General features: G+C 46.3%; 1 protein-coding gene and 1 long non-coding RNA gene across 2 annotated transcripts in view; one reads left to right on the plus strand and one right to left on the minus strand.

Annotated features, from left to right (window-relative positions):
* The window catches only part of LOC309563237, a 566,624-nt gene that overhangs the window by 442,797 nt on the left and 100,051 nt on the right, over nucleotides 1-23,776 (minus strand). The gene's annotated exons all lie outside the window — the stretch shown is intronic.
* The window catches only part of LOC309563232 (interferon-induced protein with tetratricopeptide repeats 5-like), a 29,692-nt gene continuing 14,124 nt past the window's right edge, over nucleotides 8,209-23,776 (plus strand). Inside the window, exon 1 of the mRNA XM_082267616.1 lies at nucleotides 8,209-8,254. Within this exon, the coding sequence (XP_082123742.1) occupies nucleotides 8,250-8,254 (5 nt within the window). The 5' untranslated portion in view covers nucleotides 8,209-8,249. The remainder of the gene's footprint in view (nucleotides 8,255-23,776) is intronic.

Below are 23,776 nucleotides of genomic sequence, written 5' to 3' on the forward strand. Positions count from 1 at the left end.
TAGAGCAGGAAAATCTTCTGGTCCTAAAGTGGTTAAATGTGCACTGAATATGCTGGTGCACTGAGCTTGCATAAAATTCCACCCCCCAGCCGCCCACCTAACTAACAGATTAAAGAATAATATTAATGATTCTGTACTCTCCCTCTCTCCCTCAATGCAGCAGCGCCCTAGTACACAACAACATGACAGCCATGCTGCGCAGTATCGGCTGTGTTAGGTCCACAGGAAGTCACACTTTGTTTGAAATTGTTGCTGCAGGGACACTCCTGTCTGCACTGTTTGCTGCTGGATTATGACCCTGATACCAGCAGTTATCTGACATGAAAAAAGATATACTGGCTCAGCCTCCTGTTATAAAAGGCTGCGTTACTGTATATTTCAAGCTCGTATGGGACTTTGTTGCTATTAAGTAGATGGTTCAAAAGAGTTCATCATTATTACAGTCACTTTCTTTCCTGTGTGGCTGTATGGTCCAAAATTTGCAACATGTCCAGCTCAAGCCCTTAGTCTAGGAGTCGGCAACCCATCGATCGCGGTCTACCTGTTGACCGCGGGAAGGTGACAGGTCGACCGCGAACAGGTCCCTGTGCCACCGACCACTGCTTCTTAGGTGCTGGTCCTTCTTTCTCCCTCAGCCTCCTCCACCACTCCTTCTATGTTCTGGTCTTTCTCTCTCTCTCCTTTGCCCCCAGCCACTGTCATCAGTGAACAGCGGAAAGCGGGAGGCAAAACTGTTCAGTTCAGAGGGCAGGGGGGAAAGGTTGCTGGCCAATTTAGCCTTTTAAGTTTACCCACAGGTAAGTCCACAGAGTGGTCTTAAGCAACCAATCACCAGCTTGCTAATATGAAAAGTCACTCTGCCAACTACTGCTCACTTCCTCTGTCCAGAAATGTGCTGCATCTGGGTTCACAGGTAGGACACTGCTTTGGGAGGGAAGAAGGGAGGGGGGGCCAGAGGTTACTGTTGTAGGGGAAAAATGGGGGGGGCAGAGGACACCACTGTGTGTGTGTGTGGAGAGGGTGATGTAAAGGGAACAGAGGGCACTGTTATGAGCAGGGTCAGCCCCAAAGCAGTGTCCTCTATGACCCTGCACATCACCCCCCTTGAAACCCTGCATTCTGAGTGTAGCGCATATTTTAACCCTGCATTCTGCATTGTGAGGGTAACGCACTCCATAACCCTGCATTCTGAGCGCAACGCGCTCCTGAACCCTGCATTCTGAGTGTAACGCACTCCTCTACCGTGCATTCTGAGCGCAACACATTCCTGAATCCTGCATTCTGACTGCAACCCACTCCTGAACCCTGCATCCTGAGCGTAACGCACTCATGAACCCTGCATTCTGAGGGTAACGCACTCCTGAACCCTGCAATCTGAGCTCAATGCACTCCTGAACCCTGCATTCTGAGAGCAACACCTTCCTGAACCCGTCATTCTGAGTGCAACCCCTAACCCTGCATTCTGAGCACATTGCAGTCCTGAACCCTGCGTTCTTAATGCAACACACTCCTTAACCCTGCATTCTGAGTGCAAAAGACTCCCTAACCCTGCATTTTGAGCATAACACATTCCTTATCCATGCATTCTGAGCATTATGCACTCCTTATTCCTGCATTTTGAGCATAACGCACTTCTAAACCCTGCATTTTGAGCACAACGCATTCCTGATCCCTGCATTCTGAGCGTAACGCACTCCTTATCCCTGCATTCTGAGCGTAACGCACTCCTTATGCCTACATTCTAAGCATAACGCACTCCTTATGCCTGCACTCTGAGCATAACGCACTCCTGATCCCTGCATTCTGAGCTTGATGCACTCCTGAACCCTGCATTCTGAGCACAACGCACTCCTGAACCCTGCATTCTGAGTGTAATCACTCCTTATCCCTGCATTCTGAGCGTAACGCACTCCTAAACCCTGCATTCTGAGCACAACGTACTCCTGATCCCTGCATTCTGAGCACAACGAACTCCTGAACCCTGCATTCTGAATGCAACCCACTCCTGAACCCTGCATCCTGAGCGTAATGCACTCATGAACCCTGCATTCTGAGGGTAACGCACTCCTGAACCCTGCAATCTGAGCTCAATGCACTCCTGAACCCCGCATTCTGAGTGCAACACCTTCCTGAACCCTGCATTCTGAGCGTAACGCACCCCTAACCCTGCATTCTGAGCACATTGCAGTCCTGAACCCTGCATTCTGAATGCAACACGCTCCTTAAACCTGCATCCTGAGTGCAAAACACTCCCTAACCCTGCATTTTGAGCATAACACATTCCTTATCCATGCATTCTGAGCATAATGCACTCCTTATTCCTGCATTTTGAGCATAACGCACTTCTAAACCCTGCATTTGGAGCACAACGCATTCCTGATCTCTGGATTCTGATCGTAATGCACTCCTTATCCCTGCATTCTGAGCGTAACGCACTCCTTGTGCCTACATTCTGAGCATAATGCACTCCTTATGCCTGCACTCTGAGCATAACGCACTCCTGATCCCTGCATTCTGAGCGTGATGCACTCCTGAACCCTGCATTCTGAGCACAACGCACATCTGAACCCTGCATTCTGAGTGTAATGCACTCCTTATCCCTGCATTCTGAGCGTAACGCACTCCTAAACCCTGAATTCTGAGCACAACGCACTCCTGATCCCTGCATTCTGAGCACAACGAACTCCTGAACCCTGCATTCTGAATGCAACGCACTCCTGAACCCTGCATCCTGAGCGAAACACACTCCTGAACCCTGCATCCTGAGCGAAACACACTCCTGAACCCTGCATTCTGAGTGCAACGCACTCTTGAACCCTGCATCATGAGCATAACACACTCATGAACCCTGCATTCTGAGGGTAGCGCACTCCTGAACCCTGATTTCTGAGTGCAACGCACTTCTATACCCTGCATCCTGAGCGTAACGCTCTCATGAACCCTGCATTCTGAGGGTAACGCACTCCTGAACCCTGAAATCTGAGCTCAATGCACTCCTGAACGCCGCATTCTGAGTGCAACACCTTCCTGAACCCTGCATTCTGAGCGTAACGCACCCCTAACCCTGCATTCTGAGCACATTGCAGTCCTGAACCCTGCATTCTGAATGCAACACGCTCCTTAACCCTGCATCCTGAGTGCAAAACACTCCCTAACCCTGCATTTTGAGCATAACACATTTCTTATCCATGCATTCTGAGCATAATGCACTCCTTATTCCTGCATTTTGAGCATAATGCACTTCTAAACCCTGCATTTGGAGCACAACGCATTCCTGATCCCTGCATTCTGAGTGTAATGCACTCCTTATCCCTGCATTCTGAGTGAAACGCACTCCTTATGCCTACATTCTGAGCATAACGCACTCTTTATGCCTGCACTTTGAGCATAACGCACTCCTGATCCCTGCATTCTGAGCGTGATGCACTCCTGAACCCTGCATTCTGAGCGTGATGCACTCCTGAACCCTGCATTCTGAGTGTAATGAACTCCTGAACCCTGCATTCTGAGAGCAACGCACTCCTAAACCCTGCATTCTGAGTGTAATGAACTCCTGAACCCTGCATTCTGAGCGCAACGCACTCCTAAACCCTGCATTCTGAGCACAACACACTCCTGAACCCTGCATTCTGAGGGCAACGCACTCTTCAACCCTGCATCATGAGCATAACACACTCATGAACCCTGATTTCTGAGGGTAGCGCACTCCTGAACCCTGATTTCTGAGTGCAACGCACTTCTATACCCTGCATTCTGAGCGCAACGCACTCCTGAACCCTGCATCCTGAGCGTAACACACTCCTGAACCCTGCAATCTGAGCTCAATGCACTACTGAACCCTGCATTCTGAGTGCAACGCCCTCCTGAACCCTGCATTCTGAGCGTAATGCACCCCTAACCCTGCATTTTGAGCACAATGCAGTCCTGAACCCTGCATTCTGAGCGCAACACACTCCTTAAACCTTCATTCTGAGCGATACGCTCCTTAACCCTGCATTCTGAGTGCAACACACTCCCTAACCCTGCATTTTGAGCATAACACATTCCTTATCCATGCATTCTGAGCATAATGCACTCCTTCCTGCATTCTGAGCATAACGCACTTCTAAACCCTGCATTCTGAGCACAACGCATTCCTGATCCCTGCATTCTGAGCGTAACACACTCCTTATCCCTGCATTCTGAGCATAACGCACTCCTTATGCCTGCATTCTGAGCATAATGCACTCCTAAACCCTGCATTCTGAGCACAATGCACTCCTGATCTCTGCATTCTAAGCATAATGCACTCCTGATCCCTGCATTCTGAGCGTGATGCACTCCTGATCCCTGCATTCTGAGCACAACACACTCCTGAACCCTGCATTCTGAATGCAATGCACTTCTTAACCCTGCATCCTGAGCGCAACACTCTCCTGAACCCTGCATTCTGAGTGCAACACACTACTGAACCCTGCAGTTTTAGTGCAACACACTCCTGAACCCTGCATCTTGAGCGCAACACAGTCATGAACCCTGCATTCTGAGGGTAACGCACTCCTGAACACTGCATTCTGAGCGCAACACACTCCTGAACTCTGATTTCTGAGTGCAACGCACTCCTGAACCCTGCATTCTGAGTGCAACGCACTCCTGAATCCTGCATCCTGAGCATAACTCACTCATGAACCCTGCATTCTGAGGGTAACACACTCATGAACCCTGCATTCTGAGCTCAACGCACTCCTGAACCCTGCATTCTGAGTGTAACGCACCCCTAACCCTGCATTCTGAGCACAATGCACTCCTAAACCCTGCATTCTGGGCAAAACGCTCCTTAACCCTGCATTCTGGGCAAAACGCTCCTTAACCCTGCATTCTGAGCAACACGCTCCTTAACCCTGCATTGTGAGCATAAAGCATTCCTTATCCATGCATTCTGAGCATAACAAACTCCTTATCCCTGCATTCTGAGGATAACGCACTTCTAAACCCTGCATTCTGATCGTAACGCACTCCCTATCCCTGCATTATCAGAATAACGCACTCCTTATCCCTGCATTCTGAACATAATGCACTCCTAAACCCTGCATTCTGAGCATAATGCACTCCTAAACCCTGCATTCTGAGAACAACGCACTCCTGATCCCTGCATTCTGAGCATAACGTACCTCTGATCGCTGCATTCTGAGCGTGATGCACTCCTGAACTCTGCATTCTGAGTGTAAGGCGATCCTGAACCCTGCATTCTGATCGCAACGCACTCGTTAACTCTGCATTCTGAGCAATCCTTAACCCTGCATTCTGAGCGCAACACACTCCCTAACCCTGCATTCTGAGCATAACGCATTTCTTATCCCTGCATACTGAGCATAACGCACTCTTTATCCCTGCATTCTGAGCATAACGCACTCCTAAACCCTGCAATCTGAGCACAGTGCATTCCTGATCCCTGCATTCTGAGCGTAATGCATGCTTTATCCCTGCATTCTGAGCATAAAACACTCCTTATCCCCGCATTCTGAGCATAACCCACTCCTAAACCCTGCTTTCTGAGCACAATGCACTCCTGATCCCTGAATTTTGAGAGTAACACACTCCTGATCCCTGCATTCTGAGCAAAATGCACTCCTGAACCCTGCATTCTGAGCTCAACTAACTCATTAACCCTGCAATCTGAGTGTATTGCGCTCCTGAACCGTGCATTCTGAGCGCAACGCATTTTTGAACCCTGCATTCTGAACGCAACGCACTCCTGATCTTTGCATACTGAGTGTAACACACTCATGAACCCTGCATTCTAAGTGCAACGTTGTTGTAATATATTGCACTTCCTTTTGAATCAATGACCTATGATGAAACACAGTACCAGACCCCTGCTCTTCTCACCAGCTCATGACAAAGGACATGATCAATCTCCCACCTCACTGTCACTTACACTAATAATGCCAATCTTACCTGCACAAAGATTTTCCAGCTCACAGGACTACAACCTAGGTGCCAGCAGCCTGAGAGCAATTGTCACTGGGTTACATTAATCAAGCAATTAACCCATTCAACTGCCACCAACAGCTTTTTGCCGATTAAGAGGAAACACGCAATTTTAGCATAAAAATTCTGATTTTAGTATAAATGTCTGTAACACGCACTGTCACCACAGACAGGTATGTTCAGAGATTATACTACAGTAGTATTCTTCAAGAGACATAGCTCAAAATGGCGTAAACAAAATATTTACAGAAAAGGGGTGTTACAAAGAAACAAGGAGACAATAACACAACAGAGAAATAAAAAGGAATTGAAAACTGGAGTGTTAGGGGCTTATACCAAATTAAAAATGTGAAAAACATTGTCACATTTACTTGATTCTGTCACTTCACTTTGACAAAGAATTGGAAGCACGGGAAAGAATGTGGCCCAAGGATCATGAGCTAGAACGGAGAAACATAACTGAAACCCAACAGAAAAACAACTGGAGAATAGAAAGTAAACCTAGCTTGTCAGATAATTATGAATGACGTAGAGATAGCATAATCAATGTATCATTTGTATAAAACCCACACTTAACCCCCGCTTATATATCAGCAATAATAAAACAGCAGCTAGCACAATACACTGGTTATGACATGTAACAATATAAAATACAAAAGGCAGTGCTTCAAATAAATTCCATATGGGAAAATTCAAAGTAAATTAAGATAAAAAGTCCAAGGGTGTATGGTTCAAAATAATGCCAGAGTAGATCTTCCACCAAAGTGTAATGTTCACATTAAGGTGCCAAACCCGATCCTACTGACAATAATGCACCCTTTCCATATGAGATGGACCACTATTTTCATAATGGTCAAATGCTCAATGTGTAATTTAACAGGGATCACACAGCCTCTGATCTGGATCAATCGTTCATGATGTAAGCTCATCCGCATCATAGCTGTGGGCACATAGAGATCAAAAGAAATCAGCAGGAGAGCCTCATGGTGTAGTAGGGGGCACATAGGGATCAAAAGAAATCAGCAGGTTTTAAAAACCCAGGAACTCTCTACTAGGGATGATCGAACTTTTGAAAAGTTCGGTTTGACCAGAACACCCGAACTTCCCGAAAGTTCGGGTCCGGATTCCAGAGCCCCATTGAAATCAATGGGACCCTAACTTCGGTAATCAAAAAACACAATTTTGAAGCCCTAAAACCCAATAAATGCCCCTAAAAAGTGCCTAGGGTTCTGGATCATGCCCCAGGGACTATTAATCACACAAAAAAAAGTTCTTAAAAATTGTCGTTTTTGATAGAGAGCCAATTATTGAAAAATTATTAAAAAAAAAAAAGAGATTTCTTTGGATTTGGTGTCTGGGGGGGGGGGGGTCTAAAAAGTGTACCTGTGAAGTTTCAGCTCTGTAGCATGTCCAGAACCAGAAAAAAAAGATCATTTTTCTTAGAATTTTTAGTAGAGCAGGGATGGGGCTCCGCTATTTTCACACTTGGGCGTTTTTGTTTCAGGTGTTTATTGGGCATTTTTTGGGCGTCTTTGGAGGCAGGCATGACATCTGAACTTCTGTGTAGGGGTCTATATACACACACACATATATGTATATATACACATACACACATATAGGTGTGAAAGGAGCGAAATCCTATCCATGCGCTAATTAAATAATTTGCATGGATAGGGCTCCTTTCACACCTATATGTGTGCATGTGTATATATACATATATATGTGTGTGTGTGTATATATACCCCTATACAGAAGTTCAGATGTTATGCCTGCCTCCAAAGACGCCCATAAAATGCCCAATAAATGCCTGCAACAACACACCTGGGTGTTTTTGTTGCAGGCGTTTATTGATCATTTTTTGGGCGTCTTTGGAGGCAGGCATAACATCTGAACTTCTGTATAGGGGTATATACACACACACACGCATATACGCACATTGAAATGTCACATGGGATACAGAGTCCTTGTCAAAAGTGACCTCTGCAATCCTTATTTTCACATGTACCCAGATTTTCTGTTTACATTTTCTCAGCAGCCCCTCCAAAGATGTCTCTTTCCACCCCGGGCCTCATAGCAGCTGCATGGGCTGCTCTGGTTATTGTTTGACCAGATAATTCCTCTGCCACCACCGAGTTTCAGTTTCCATTCTTCATTTTATCATCATAGAGCATGGTCACATGGTATGAACCTATCTGTATATAGAGGATCTCATCCACCAGGTGCATAGGGAATCTCCTGACAACAGCAAACGCAGTACACTCAAAGACAAATAACGCAAAATGAGGTAAATAAACTATTATCATCCAAAGTGCTAGCAGTGACCAGAAACCTCTAGTTGTAAATGTATCTTTTAGCCATTTCTATGTACATACTCACATTGTTTGCCAAGGAATCCTTTTTTTTTTTTTTTTACGTGGTTCTACTTTATGTAGCTGTAAAATCAGCACATTTTGTGTTTTTTTTTTTCTTCAATCGTTTTTTTTTTTGTGACCTTACTTTTTTTTTATTTTTAGTATTATACAATATATAGGAGGTTTTCAGTTTTGCATACTACTTTTATATTGCCACTGCATAATGTTCCTTTATTTTTATTCTGAATTATAAGACAATGGGCTGTTTTGGCGTTCCTTAAAATAGATACATTCATGAAAAATCCACCTGTTTATACATTTCCTGAACCCAAATTTGGATTTCCATGTTGTTGTGAAGATGTATGTCTGGGGTCAAAGGATCAGAATCTCTTTTTTGTCTGCTGTTCTTCTATAGGAGGATAATATTGAGGATATGTCTAAAGGGCACTTGCACACTGTATACTGACAGCGGCACCTGCTAATCGACACAAGTTTTACCTCATTCCTCTTCATTCACCTTTGACAGGGGTTGACCAAATGACAGTAAAGAACCTTATAGGGAGACCAAAGTATCAAAAGGTTGAGAACCACTGTCTTTCCATTTTATTCTACTGGTATACTAAGTATAAAAGACAAAACTGTAGATTTGTATATTTATATTTACCCATACAATTGAATCAGTAATACATACAGTTGTTTCCATTTGTCACTGAATTGGTGGGACTGTCCGTCTTTTTAAACCAAATCCCTTTGTCCTTCCTTCCTTTACATTTGACCCTTACTTTTGTTTGACATATGTACCGATATAAAATGCACTATTTATCTATCAATAGGTGTTTTACAGTTCTTAATTTTTCATCCAAATACTAAATTGCTGCATTTTTTAAAATTGAAAAGTCAGCATAAAGGGAACTATAGCGGTAAAAAAGTACTTGTGGTGTTATCCTATCATTTTTTGGGCATTAATTCTCCATGTAATGGGGATATGGCAGGGGTGTGTCCTTTGCCTACATTTTGCTAATAGGTGTCCCTCTTTCCCGTCTCAGAAAGTTGGGAGGTATGGGTAGTATACTTATAGTCTTATAAGAGAGTTTAACGTCAATTCATTTATCCTTCACTGAGATCAAAAAAAGGTCTCAGAGACCAATAATGTTGTCAATCCCTATTTAATAAACTGACATCTCATACCAATGTAACTTTAATAGGGTCTTTAGCAGTGGAGATGAGGGAGAGAGAGGGAGGGGGTGAGAGAGAGGGTGGTGGGAGAGAGAGAGGGAGAGAGAGAGAGGGTGGTGGGAGAGAGAGAGATGGGGTGAAAGAAGGAAAGAGAGGGGGGTGGGAGAGAGGGGGATGAGAGAGAGGGGGGGATGAGGGAGAGAGAGGGGGGGATGAGGGAGAGAGAGTGGGGGGTGAGGGAGAGAGAGAGGGGGTGAGGAAGAGAGGGGGGGTGAGGGAGAGAGAGAGGGGAGATGAGGGAGAGAGAGAGGTGGTAAGAGAGGGAGGGAGTAAGAGAGGGGGGAGAGAGAGAGAGGGGGTGGGAGAGTGGGAGAGCGGGGTGGGTGAGAGGGAGGGGGTGAGAGAAGGAGAGGGGGACTGGGAGAGAGAGAGGGGGATGGGAGAGAGAGGAAGAGGGGGTGGTGGAGAGAGGGAGAGGGGGGTGGGGGAGAGAGGGAGAGACCTCCTAGCCCTGCCTGCAGTCCCTGATGTGCTCCCGTCTGTGGGTAGGTGTGTGTGTGATGCACCTACCTCCCGCCCATCCTCATCCTCTGGGCCCTTAGTCAGCCTGTCTTCCTGTTGATGTCCCAGCAGGTTTGAGAAGGAGTGCAGGCTCTGGGAGGCACCAGGGATGCTGCGCCTGCTGCTGCTCAGGACAGGGTGGCACCATGACAGTGGAGGTCTTCTCCCTACCGGGCTCTCAGTTCTAGCTAGCCTCCAGGGCTGGCTGCCTGCCAGCTGTGTGAAGACGCCGCAGCTCAGCAGCAGTGGCTGCTGTCGGCGGCAGATTTTTCTCCGTTGCCCTGACGGGACTCTTTGGGCCCCATGAGCACTAGGCGCAGAGGAGGAGAAAATCCTCTTCCACTTTGAATTATGGGCAGGGCCAGGGAGTCTCGGCTGTGACATGATTGGCGGCTCAAGCAACCAGTGGCCAATAGAGTGTCAGGTGAAGGTGGGGGTGGCTATTTTGCTGCCCCCCCTGCAAAGTGCCACCCTAGGCCTGGGCCTTGTTAGCCTAGGCCAAAATAAAGCACTGGTCTTTAGTGTAGCACCCTCTAGTGTGCTAGATGTAGATAGTTTTTTTTTGTAAGCTGTAGTGTAGGTAAATTTGGCTTGGCTGAGCGCCAGGGCTGGGTTGAATCTAGGTCAGAGCTGAGTGACTCAGGGAGGCTGGTTGACTCAGCAAGCAGTATCTCTGATGACTCCACTGCTTTCTGGAACCTTGGATAAGCTTCCAGAAGTAGAAGGTGGAGTCTAGGAGGAGCTGCTTAGAATATTGATGAGGGCCCCAGCCAATTCCCAGCAAAATGAGCTGGCAGGGGGCAGGCCACCTTAAATAGTCATGTCAGCAGAGTCAGTCGGGGTAAGATGGAGATGGAGTGCTAAGAAGGCTGTTGGTGGCCCTTCAGGGCACCTCCTAGTCTGAGGGCAGAGTTGACTTCCGGCCTGGGGCTTGGGTGCTGGAGGGACCCTCTACATCAGGGATCTCCAAACTACGGCCCTACAGCTGTTGCGGAACTACACATCCCATGAGACATTGCTAAACTCTGACATTCACAGACATGACTAGGCATGATGGGAATTGTAGTTCCTGAACAACTGGAGGGCCATAGTTTGGAGACCCCTGCTCTACATCATATGGAGGAATCCTTCCTGGAGGCATGGGAGCAAGGAGAGGACAGAGGGAGCAGGTCAGCATGTCCAGGTGGTCCCCTGAGAATTCACCTGGGTGGACTGGTGAGTGATCAGTCTGGAAGGACTGTGGAGAGAGAGAGAAAGAGTGCCAGTTTTGGAGGACTGTGGAAAAGTAGCCGGGAGGGCTAGTAAAAGGGGCCGCTGCAGCCAGGCGGGCTGGCATTGCCCTAAGAGGTGGTGCTGGGATTAGTAGCCACAGGAGTGATTAGGCTGGACACTGCATTTTTGCTACACACTTAAAGGGGCCTCGGGTTCCTGCCTATAACAGGCTGTTGCTCTAAATCTGAGTGCTTTGTCAAACCTACAGTCAGTGTGACAGCTATAATTTTGCAAGCAAGTATACTGGAGGAAGTGAGGAGTGTATATAGACTGTACAGTATATAGGTGAAGTTGTCCCTGAAGTTCTTTGAAGTCAAGTGGGCCTCCCATAATTTTTCCCAATCCCTATCCAAGTTATATCCCCCTCAATAAACAAAAAAACAAAGTATTGGACTGTTCTCTGACTCTGGAATGACTGTGAAAATTTGGTGTGCCTGACAGGGTGGGGAGATCCCAGTTTACTGCGGCCCTTAAGGGGGTGTGCTACATTAGATTTTACCAGAATATCAAGTTTAAACATTTTAAAGGCTATCTAAACCCAAAAACAAAAATGTAACATATTGCAGCTTTCCAGTCTTTAGATGTGGTGGCTGCATTCATTTTCAGGCTAAGAGCATTTTCAGCAAATACAGATAATACCTGTTGATCTTGTCAAAAATGCATTGCCCTTATCACTTGTTGTGAGCTAAACTGAAATATCAAACAATGCCATTTTCCTTCAAAGTAATCTTCATAAAGTGCATGTTCCCCAAACCCCCATTGTAATGGAGATGGAGAGGAAGCCCGTAGAAGGAGCTGTAAGCTCTGAGCGGGTAGCCTTTGCCACCTTGTGTGTGTATCAGTGATCCAGACTTCGGCCCAGCACCGGTGAAGCCATTTCCGCTTCCGCGTTCCATGCTGGTTAGCGAGGAGGGACTCTGTTGGATACCCAGAATTTCACCTCCTATGGCGTTTGGGGATTGTGAAGCCCACAGGACCACCACAAACATCAGGACCACATTAATCATGACAGGCTTGTACTGTTCTTTACTCCTGTAAGTGTTTTTAATTTTGTGCATTAATAATAATGCCACATAGAGTCTGCTCCAGCAGGAACACAGCAGGGTTTGTGTCACTGATGCATGCATTTTCACAGCTCACCATTCTTGTTGCCTCCTTAAATAGTGACAGTACAATGCATGCATCCTTTATCAGCAGCCAGTGGCATGGGGAAAAAAATGTTGAGCCAGCCTGAGCGTATTGTTGTACCATACTCACACAGGTATTTGTTGATGGCCCTCTGCTGCATGTGCAGCAGCTGCAGCATTGCCTAAGTCTAGTTCCACCTGGTGGGCATGCCACAAATCAGGCACTGGCTGTGTATGACTGCCTGAAAATGACTACAGACTCTTCTGGCTTACTTTAGCAGATCTTCCAACCCTGGGTACCCATTTAAGAAACACTGGGTGGGCGCATGCGCGGCTTCCGGTCATGGAGGACGCACATTAAGTGAGCTCCGGGCACCGCCGACTCTCCACCGCTCCTCACAAGCTTCTGCCCGCATATAATTAGCTGGGTGCAGGCTGCACGCACTCCTGATTACCTTGGAGCCCCCATGGGTAAAATCGGGCAGCAGAAACAGGGGTATTCCGTGCCACAGGGAGTCCCGGACCCAGACCGCCATGGACCGCTTCCTCACTAGGCCGCAATCTCCGGCCTCGATTTTGCAGGCAGATCCGTTCTTAGCGATGGACCCGCTGTTGGGAGCTGAGAATGACGCGGGCCCCCCGCCAGCACAGGTACTGGACTGCTCAACCTCGACCCCCCCTGCTTCGCAGCAGATGTTAACCCCAGACATTCTGGACGCCAAACTCCAGGTGTTACTGATGCAGATCACAAGCAATATAGCTGCAGTATTATAGTCAGTGGAATTGAGGGGAGAAATTACACATATAGGGGAACGCACAGACACCCTTGAAACGAAATTCGATGAATTGGTGGAATATGTGCATGTTTTAGAGGAGGAACATTCATACTTGAAACACTCAGTCTCCCAAATGCAGCTGCAACAGGAGGATCTGGAGAATCGAGAGAGGCGCCAAAATCTACGCTTTCGGGGTATTCCTGAATCTGTGGGTGACAATAATCTACGTTCTTTTTTACTGGGTCTGTTTAATCATTTGGCACCTAACATTGTGCACATAGACTGGCGCTTGGACAGGGCGCACAGGTCTCTGGGCCCCAAGCCACCCTCTGACGGGAGGCCCCGGGATGTTATAGTCCGCTTTCACTACTACAACAGCAAGGAGGCTCTCAACCTGGCGACTCGCAATAAGTCTCAAGTGGATTATAAAGGCACTAAAATACAAATATTTAATGATCTCTCGCCCATCACCCTGAACAAATGGAGGGCCCTCCGTCCAGTGACTTTGCACTTACAGAAACACAGAGTTCCCTACTATTGGGGATTCCCATTTCGCCTGGTGGTCACTAAAGATGGTGCACTGCTCAACACAACATGCGAGAGCTACACGAAGCAGAGTCTTTTATTAAGGGCCTCGGTCTTCCACAGCTGCCTGAAGAGGATTTTTTTGCTCCTCAACAACATCAACATCCGCTCCCTGGCTATGCCAGGTCACATTTGGACCCCTGCCAAGACCCCACAACGTAGACCTTATGCTACCCCACAAAGCCAACGACACTCAAATTTCCCACCCTGATTCTTCTGAAGTCTCTACGCGGTCTCAGATCTTTTCCTCATTCCGGGCACCTGCAGTTGATTAAGACTGCCTTAGCTGTCCCACTGTAACGCTCCTGCGTTTCATGTGTGGTGTGGATTTTCAGCTGCAGAAATATTCCACTTCAGTAGTCATGTAAGAGAGATGCTGAGATACCATTCCCAACCTCAATGACTCATCATGTGTGGAAGGTCTTAATTCAGCTAGTAAATACACACACTCAACAAGCTGGTTCCTAGAGTGACTTTATGTATGTAGTAACACAGTGATGAAGATTTAAGAGACAGGTTGAGTGGAGGTGGTAGGTGACAGACACTTGAAGGTAAGACAGTAGCAGATGGATGCAGGTAGGTTTAGAAATCATGTATGGTAGCAGATGACAGAGTAGCAGGTGGACATACAAGAGTGATCAACCCAGTGCAGGAATAAGTAGCAGTAGTCTTAAGAGCTAGCAATCTAGATATGCAGATGTGATAAATAGTCTTTACTATGCAGAGCTAGATAGTGTAAGCTTAGTATAAGTTTATAGAGGGTTCCCCTGCGGGGTACTTAGCACTAATAGCAATACAGCCGAAGGTTGGTTCAGGAGGAGCGGATGATCCGGAAGCGGGATGCAGGGATCAGCGCAGCGAGGTTCCGTCAGCGAGGTATGCTTGCAAGCACGAAAGCTTCAAGCCAAGTTAGCATCCAGGTAAGGGTGTTTGAACGAACACATGTGAGTGAGAACCTGCGCTTTAAATAGCCATCTAGTCCGGCGCTGAGTGATGACAGCTGCAGTCTTAAAGGTGTATGCGCACCTTTCCAAAAGAGAATGGTGGGGCGCATACACTTGTGAAAAGAGTAATTTAGGGTACCAAAGGTACCGGAACATTACAATACCCCCCCCTTAAGGCCGGCTCCTGAAGGCCTCTGGAGCTGGTTTGTCTGGGTATCTCGCATGAAAATTGCGGATTAATCTAGGGGCATGTATTTCAGAGGTGTTTAGCCAGGTGTCGTCTTGGGGCCCATAGTTCTTCCATCTAACCAAGTACTGAAGTCTTCTTCTGTAGATACGAGAATCCAGAATCTCTTTTATCTCGTATTCTTCTCCACCTTCAACTTGTACAGGAGGCGGAGGTGGAATATTAGGCCTTATTCCTTGGTCCGGAACATGGGGCTTCAGTAGCGACACATGGGAAATGGGATGGATTTTTAGGTCTATTGGCAATGTAAGCTGTACTGCAGCTTTTCCAATAAGTTTTTTGATTGGGAAAGGTCCCAAGAACAGAGGTCCAAGCTTTTTGCTAGGGATCTTTAGTCTTAAATTTTTTGTTGAGAGCCAAACGAGGTCCCCGATAGTGTACTGTGGAGAAGGTCTTCTGCGAAGATCATAGTACTTCTTTTGTTGACTGTGAGCGTGTGCAATGGTAGTATTTAATAAACCCAGAGAATCCTTAATTTGGGTAAGATAGTCTGCGGCTACTGGGGTGTTTGAAGGAAGGATGCGTGGTGGAAGAATAGAGGGATGAAACCCATAGTTCAAGTAGAACGGACTCTGCTTGGTTGTACTGTGGGTTGCGTTGTTGTAGGCAAATTCTGCCAGAGGGAGAAGATCCAACCAATCATCCTGTTGGTAAGAAGTGTAACAACGTAAATACTGCTCGATGCATTGGTTGACTCTTTCAGTCTGTCCGTTGGTCTGCGGATGGTAAGGAGAAGTGAGCTTCCGCTCGATCCGTAGTATGTGACATAGTTCTTGCCAGAACTTAGAAATAAATTGGGATCCACGGTCAGACAGAAGAGTTTTTGGGATACCATGTAATCTAAAGACATGTTTCATCAGGAGTTCTGCCGTTTGTTTGGACGAAGGTAGTCTGCGAATAGCAATGAAATGTGCCATCTTTGTCAGATGGTCCACTGACACCAAGATGGTATTAAATCCTTTGGAAAGAGGCAATTCTACGATGAAGTCCAAGGACAAAACTTCCCATGGAGTTTGGGGTATTGGTAGACTGCATAGTAGACCGGATGGTCTCGTAGTGTCAATTTTGGACCTGGCACAGACATTGCATGAAGAGACGAATTTTTGTATAGATGTTTTCATGTCAGGCCACCAGAATTGCCGGGAAATCAAATTAAGAGTCTTTGTCATACCCATATGTCCTGCCATAGGCACATCATGAGATAATTCCAAGATCTTGGTGCGTAGGGTAGGTGGTATGTAAAGTTTGTCGTTGTAGTAGAGGAAGCCTTCTGCATCAGTATTTAGTTGTGGTGGGGGTGAATCCAAACTTATACCATGCAAAACCTCTTCCTTCAAGGAACGGACAACTCCAATAATGCGTTTGTGAGGTATTATAGGAACGGAAGGGATTTCAAAGTAGTTTTCTTCAGTTAGTCGTGATAGTGCATCCGCCTTTTTGTTTTTATCTGCAGGTGTGTAAGTCACTAGGAAGTTAAACCTTAGAAAGAATAGTGACCATCGTACCTGTCGGTGCGAGAGAGTTTTGCTAGTCTGAAGATATTGGAGGTTTTTATGGTCCGTGTATATAATTATTGGTAATTGGGTGCCTTCGAGTAAATGTCGCCAATTCTCCAGAGCCAATTTTATAGCAAGCAGTTCCTTTTCACCCACGGGGTAATTTATCTCGGGACTGCTTAGGGATTTAGAAAAAAAGGCGACTGGATGAAGTGGTGAAGTGTGGGTTGGTCGTTGGGAGAGTATTGCTCCTACTGCCATGTTTGACGCATCTACCTCCAGAATGTATTGGAGGGATGGGTCTGGATGGCGTAATATGGGAGCGGAAGTAAACCTTGTCTTTAACAAGTGAAAAGCTTTATTGGCTTCTTCTGACCATTTGAATGGTTTTTTTATGCTAGTGAGCTGTGTGAGGGGTCTCACAATAGCAGAAAAGTTTTTAATGAACTTCCTGTAGAAATTTGAAAATCCCAGGAATCGCTGTAGCGCCTTGCGTGTGGTTGGTGTAGGCCAATCCTGAATGCAGGATATTTTACTCATGTCCATCTCGATTCCTGTTTTGGATATGATGTAGCCTAGAAAGAGTACCTCATCTTTATGAAACAAGCATTTCTTCAGTTTCACATAAAGGTTATGTGCAAGCAATCTCGATAGTACAAGTCTTACATGTCTTATGTGTTCAGACAGGGATCGTGAATATATAAGTATATCGTCCAGATATACCACAACACAGACATCTAGTAAGTCTTTAACCACTTAAGCCCCGGAAGATTTTACCCCCATTCCGACCAGGGGGTATTTTGCGATTCGGCACTGCGTGACTTTAACGGAGAATTGCGCGGTCGTGCGACGCTGTACCTAAACGAATTTGGCGTCCTTTTTTTCCCACAAACAGAGCTTTCTTTTGGCGGTATTTGATCACCTGTGCGATTTTTTGATCACGCGCTATAAACAAAAAAAGAGCGTCCATTTTGCAAAAATAGCAATATTTTTCCCTTTTTTTTATATGAAATTCCCCCCAAAAAAAATGTAAAAATCAAAATTTTTTAAAATTTTCGGCCAATTTGTTTTAGGCTACATATGTTTGGTAAAAAAAATCGCAAAAAGCGTATTTTGATTGGTTTGCGCAAAAGTTATCGCGTTTACTAACAAAGGGAAAGATTTTTGTCATTTTTGTTGTTTTTTTTTTAACGCGTAATGGCGGCGATCTGCGATTTTTTTTGCGGTACTGCGACATTGCGGCGGACAGATCGGACCCTTGACTGACATTTTTGACACTTTTGGGGTTACCAGTGACATTTCTACAGTAATCAGTGCTATACATATGCACTGTTACTGTAAAAATACACTGGTAGTGAAGGGGTTAACTTTATTTGAGAGGGAGGGGCTGTGTGTGTCCCTAGGGGCGTGATTCTAACTGTGATTGGCTGGGGCTTCAGCTGTATGCAGAGTGATCAACGGATCTACATAGTAGATCCAGATGATCAGCTCTCATACAGCGAGGAGAATGACAGGCAGCTTGTTTACACAAGCTGCCTGACTTTCTCCCTCTCCCCCGCCGATCGCAGAGTGGCCGGCGGACATCGGGTCCGCCGGTCACACGCGCGGGGGGGTCCGTGACCACTCGGGAGCGGGAGCGCGCCTCCGGGGGCGCGCGCTCGCTCCCTAGACCCTCACAAGCTAGTGACGTAGCCCTACGTCACTTTGCCTGTGAGGGGCTGACCGCCGACGTAGATAGTCGTGCGGCGGTCGGCAAGTGGTTAAAAATATCGTTTATAAATCGTTGGAAAACTGCAGGGGCGTTGCATAGCCCGAATGGCATCACAAGATATTCGAACAATCCGTATCTGGTTCTGAATGCAGTCTTCCACTCGTCTCCATCACGGATTCGAATGAGATTGTATGCTCCTTTCAGGTCCAATTTTGAAAAATAGGTAGCTCCACGCACCTGCTCAATGAGCTCAGGGATAAGCGGTAGAGGATAGCGATCTTTTATTGTGATAGCATTCAATTTCCTGTAGTCGATGATAGGTCTGAGACTTGAGTCCTTATTGCGAACAAAAAAGAGTCCTGCTGCTGTGGAAGAAGTGGAAGGTCTAATAAAACCTTTTTCCAAGTTCTCATCCAAATAGGTTTTGAGGTGGGAAAGTTCATCCTGTGAAAGAGGATAAACATGACCGAACGGCAATTTGCTATTTGGGAGTAGATCAATGCTACAATCATAGTCTCGATGAGGAGGTAATGCTTGAGCATTTTTCTCAAGAAAAACCTCAGAAAGATCCTGATAACATAGTGGTGCAATCTCATCTGTCACCATAGACAGAATCTTCCCGGAAAACGGGAGGTTACACGTATCCTCGCAATAGCAAGAGAGGAAGGCCAAGGACCGTTCCTTCCAATCTATGGTTGGTTGGTGTGTGTGTAACCAGGGAAGTCCCAACACAATGGGAAAGTGGGGTGAAGATATTAAATCGAAGGTAGTAGTCTCCCTATGAGACTCATTAATAGTGACTAGAAGTGCTTGTGTCTGATCGGTGATCGGACCAGAGGATAACGGAACACCGGTAATAAGACTTACTGAGACAGGTTTAAGTTTAGAAATAATAGGAATTTTATTTGAAGCAGCAAAACATATATCAATATAATTTCCACAAGATCCTGTGTCAATCGTGGCCTTAGTAGTAATCCTGTTCTGGTCCCACTGTAATGTCAAACAAACAAAAATGTAAGGGTTAGTGAATGAAGTTGTCAATCCCCCTAGGAGGACATGTGAACACTCACCCTTCTTTTTGTTGACTAGGGGACAGACATTTATCTTGTGATCCGGGGATGCACAGTACAAGCAGAGATTTTCATATCGTCTTTTGGCTTTTTCCATAGTTGATAGCGGTGGGCGTATGGTTCCTACCTCCATAGGAACAGGGTTAACGGCCGGAATCCGAGAGGAAACGGATAATGGCATTCCCATTTTCTCAGCCTTTCTTTCTCGTAGTCTTCTATCTATGGTAATACTGAGTTGTATTAATGCATCCAGGGTTTTTGGTAGATCCGCTCGGGCGAGTTCGTCCTTAATGGCTTCTGATAGGCCGAGCCTAAATTGGGTTTTCAAAGATGCATCATTCCATTCTGAATCAAGGGTCCATCTCTTGAATTCCTCGACAAAGTCTTCTACAGGCCTCCTTCCTTGTTTCAAGGATCTTAATTGAAGATCGGCAGTACTCTGCCTATTGGGGTCATCATATAGGCTAGTGAGTTCTGCTAGGAACAAGGCATAGGAGTTGAGAAGCTGGTCGTTTTTCTCAAAAAGAGAGTCTGCCCAGGCTCGAGGATCGCCTGTTAGGTAAGAAATAATAGTACAAACCTTAATGTGATCAGTAAGGTAGGTACGAGGTTTTAGCAAAAAAAGTAACTCACATGCGTTTTTAAATTCGCGAAATTTTTTGCGATCGCCTGTAAATACCAAAGGGGGATTTATCTTGGGTTCAGGGGACTGAGCAGAGGTAAGTTGTGTCAGTCTAATTACCTGCTGCGACAGAGCCTGATTGTCTTCTTTTAATTCAGCAAGTGCGTGTATTAACGCAGTTACTTGCTGTTTTAATTGTGTCACCTGAGTGGTTATTTCTGCTGAATCCATTTGTAGGTTCGTTCAATCTGTAACGCTCCTGCGTTTCATGTATGGTGTGGATTTTCAGCTGCAGAAATATTCCACTTCAGTAGTCATGTAAGAGAGGCTGAGATACCATTCCCAACCTCAATGACTCATCATGTGTGGAAGGTCTTAATTCAGCTAGTAAATACACACACTCAACAAGCTGGTTCCTATAGTGACTTTATGTATGTAGTAACACAGTGATGAAGATTTAAGAGACAGGTTGAGTGGAGGTGGTAGGTGACAGACACTTGAAGGTAAGACAGTAGCAGATGGATGCAGGTAGGTTTAGCAATCATGTATGGTAGCAGATGACAGAGTAGCAGGTGGACATACAAGAGTGATCAACCCAGTGCAGGAATAAGTAGCAGTAGTCTTAAGAGCTAGCAATCTAGATATGCAGATGTGATAAATAGTCTTTACTATGCAGAGCTAGATAGTGTAAGCTTAGTATAAGTTTATAGAGGGTTCCCCTGCGGGGTACTTAGCACTAATAGCAATACAGCCGAAGGTTGGTTCAGGAGGAGCGGATGATCCGGAAGCGGGATGCAGGGATCAGCGCAGCGAGGTTCCGTCAGCGAGGTATGCTTGCAAGCACGAAAGCTTCAAGCCAAGTTAGCATCCAGGTAAGGGTGTTTGAACGAACACATGTGAGTGAGAACCGGCGCTTTAAATAGCCATCTAGTCCGGCGCTGAGTGATGACAGCTTCAGTCTTAAAGGTGTATGCGCACCTTTCCAAAAGAGAATGGTGGGGCGCATACACTTGTGAAAAGAGTAATTTAGGGTACCAAAGGTACCGGAACATTACACCTACAGGAGCTTTCTGTGGCCAGCTTTCTGTGGCCTGGTTTGTCCCCCCCCCCCCATGGGGCATTTCACTCTCAAGTTTTTGACGCTTAGTTGGTTTTTGTTTATTCTTCTGCTGGAGAGCTGACGGGTAACCCACTCCCGTTGGAATACTGTTTCCTGGAGGCTCCCATGTCGCCCGTGCTGCCCTTGGGCCTTGCCCCGGGCTCCCTGGGATTGAATAATCCTTCAGGGTTTCATCTGACGATACTGAACGATCATTGTTCCTTTTTCCGATTGCTTTATTTCATGTTGTCTTTTTGTACGTCTTATGTGTTTGTTGGATCTTTTTTGTTCCTGGTCTGACATTTCCATGTTGCACGTGAGGATTGGTGCCTCTGTGTTCTGTCCTCGGATGGACTACAGACTGCATTGCTGCTCTTTAATGCTGTTACATTTGGGGATTGTGCCTCAGTGGGAGGTTGTTTAATCAATGCATATGCTGTATATACTGTTTCTATGATGTTATGGCTTTGAGATTTTTGTCTTACAATGTCAAGGGCCTAAATTCGGTGCAAAAACGATGGTTGGCTCTTAAGGAGTTTTGATCCTCTGGGGCGGATGTGATTTTGGTGCAGGAGACGCACTTCCATCCTGGTGGATCGTTTAAGTTTGCAGCGAGATACTTTCCCACGGCCTAGGTGGCCTCTGAGCGGTCAGCTAAGGCGGGGGTTGCTGTTCTGATTAGGAAGTCATGTCCCATTAGGGTCCGTGAGTCGTTGTTGGACCCTCATGGGCGATATATAGCCTTGGTCTGTGATTATCTGTCCTCTTCCTTTACGATACTTAATCTTTATGTTCCCAATGAAGGTCAATTGGACTTCCTGGATAAGACTCTTGCGGCCACTTCCAAATTCTCTCAGCCCTTTATGGTAGTTGGGGGAGACTTTAATCTCATTATGTCGCCTTATAGAGATAGACAGTCCATGAGTAGTGACACTCCCTCTCATAGACAGTCGAGTCAGGCTAAATCCTTTCGTAAATGTGTCCGATCGCATAGACTTTTTGATTCCTGGCGAATTAAGCATCCTACACATAGACAGTACTCCTTTTACTCACCTGCTCATAAGATGCATTCAAGATTGGACCATTTTTTTGTCTCGGCTCCGCTTATTTCGTGCATGGTTCAGTCGGAAATCCTTCCCATCTCCTGGTCTGATCATGCTCCCATTGTTCTTGATGTCTTCTTGGTGGGGACCCCCCCAAGGCCCTGCCATTGCAGACTGAATGATGACCTCCTTCAGATTCCGGCGGTCCGGGATCGGTTGGAGGAGGGCTTGAGGGAGTATTTTACACTTAACAAGGGTTCTGTGGCTGAGGTGTCCACGATGTGGGAGGCCCACAATGCTTTCTTCAGGGGTTCCTGCCTTGCAGAGGGCTCTCGGTTGAAGAAGGACGCTAAGAGTATGCGTCGTTCGCTTCTGGCTGACCTTCAGGCGGTCGAGGTGCAACTGCAGGCCTCCCCGTCGATGACAGGGCCTCGGAAGGTAGTCAGTCTTCGAGATCGCATCAAGGCTCTGGATATGTCCAAGATGGTTAAATCCCTGATGTGGGCTCGGTAGAGATTCTATGAGTACTCCAATAAGCCTCACAGAATGCTGGTTAACAGACACCTGAACATGCCCAGTCTCTCCAAAGCAGATCTTGCCAAACTGAATGCTGATATCTCGATGGATAAGTTGGCAGCCACGATCAAAGATTTACCCTCCCGGAAGGCCCCAGGCCTTGACGGGCTACCGTATATATATTACAAAACCTTTTTGCCAGTCCTGGCCCCGCGTCTCCTGGACCTCTATGCTTCCTTGCTGGAGGGCAGGACACCCCACTCCCACTTTCTGCATTCTTATATCTCTGTCATCCCCAAACCGGGTAAGGATGCCTCACATCCAGATAATTACAGACCAATAGCTCTTCTTAATTCTGATTACAAAATTTTTACTAAAATCTTGGCTAATAGGCTAGCAGGTCTTCTGCCTAAGTTGATAGATCGAGATCAGGTTGGGTTTGTTCTCTCTCGACATGCGGGAGATAACACCAGACGAGCGGTTGATTTAATCGCTCTCCTTAATAGGTTCCCCCGCCCTGCAATTGTTCTCAGTTTAGACGCCCAGAAAGCTTTTGATAGGCTGAGTTGGCCCTATCTTTTCTCCACGCTGCAGAGGTTTGGGTTCGGGGGCCCTTTCTACAAGGCGTTAGAAGCTCTTTATTCCCCGGCAACAGCACAGGTCCGCATGTCGTCTGCCTTTATGTCGCCTACGTTCCCCATGTCCAATGGCACTCGGCAGGGCTGCCCCCTTTCCCCTTTACTATTTATATTATTCCTAGAGCCATTGGCAGAAGCAATACGCTCTCACCCTGATATTGTTGGGGTTACTATGCGACATAGAGAATATAAGCTTTCCTTATTCGCAGACGACGTGTTGTTGACTCTAATGAATCCCTTAGTCTCCTTACCATCTTTACATGCCTTACTAGACTCTTTTAGTGCAATTTCTGGCTATAAGATAAATGCTTCAAAAACGGAGACCATGCCTCTTCATGTTCCCCGGGTCTCCTATCCCAATTGCAATATGTATATCCTTATAGATGGTGCTTGCAGTCGCTCAAATATTTGGGGGTTAACTTGACTCCCTCCCACCCCCAGCTGTACTCTGCTAATTTTGTCCCCCTATTCCGTGAAATATCTATATCCCTTCAGCAATGGACCGCCCTGCCTCTGTCTTTGTTAGGTCGTATAAATGTTTTAAAAATGTCTATTTTGCCGAAACTGCTTTA

The sequence above is a fragment of the Pelophylax lessonae genome, assembly GCF_965119305.1.
Source record: "Pelophylax lessonae genome assembly, chromosome: 9".
In the NCBI taxonomy this organism is placed as follows: Eukaryota; Metazoa; Chordata; class Amphibia; order Anura; family Ranidae; genus Pelophylax; species Pelophylax lessonae.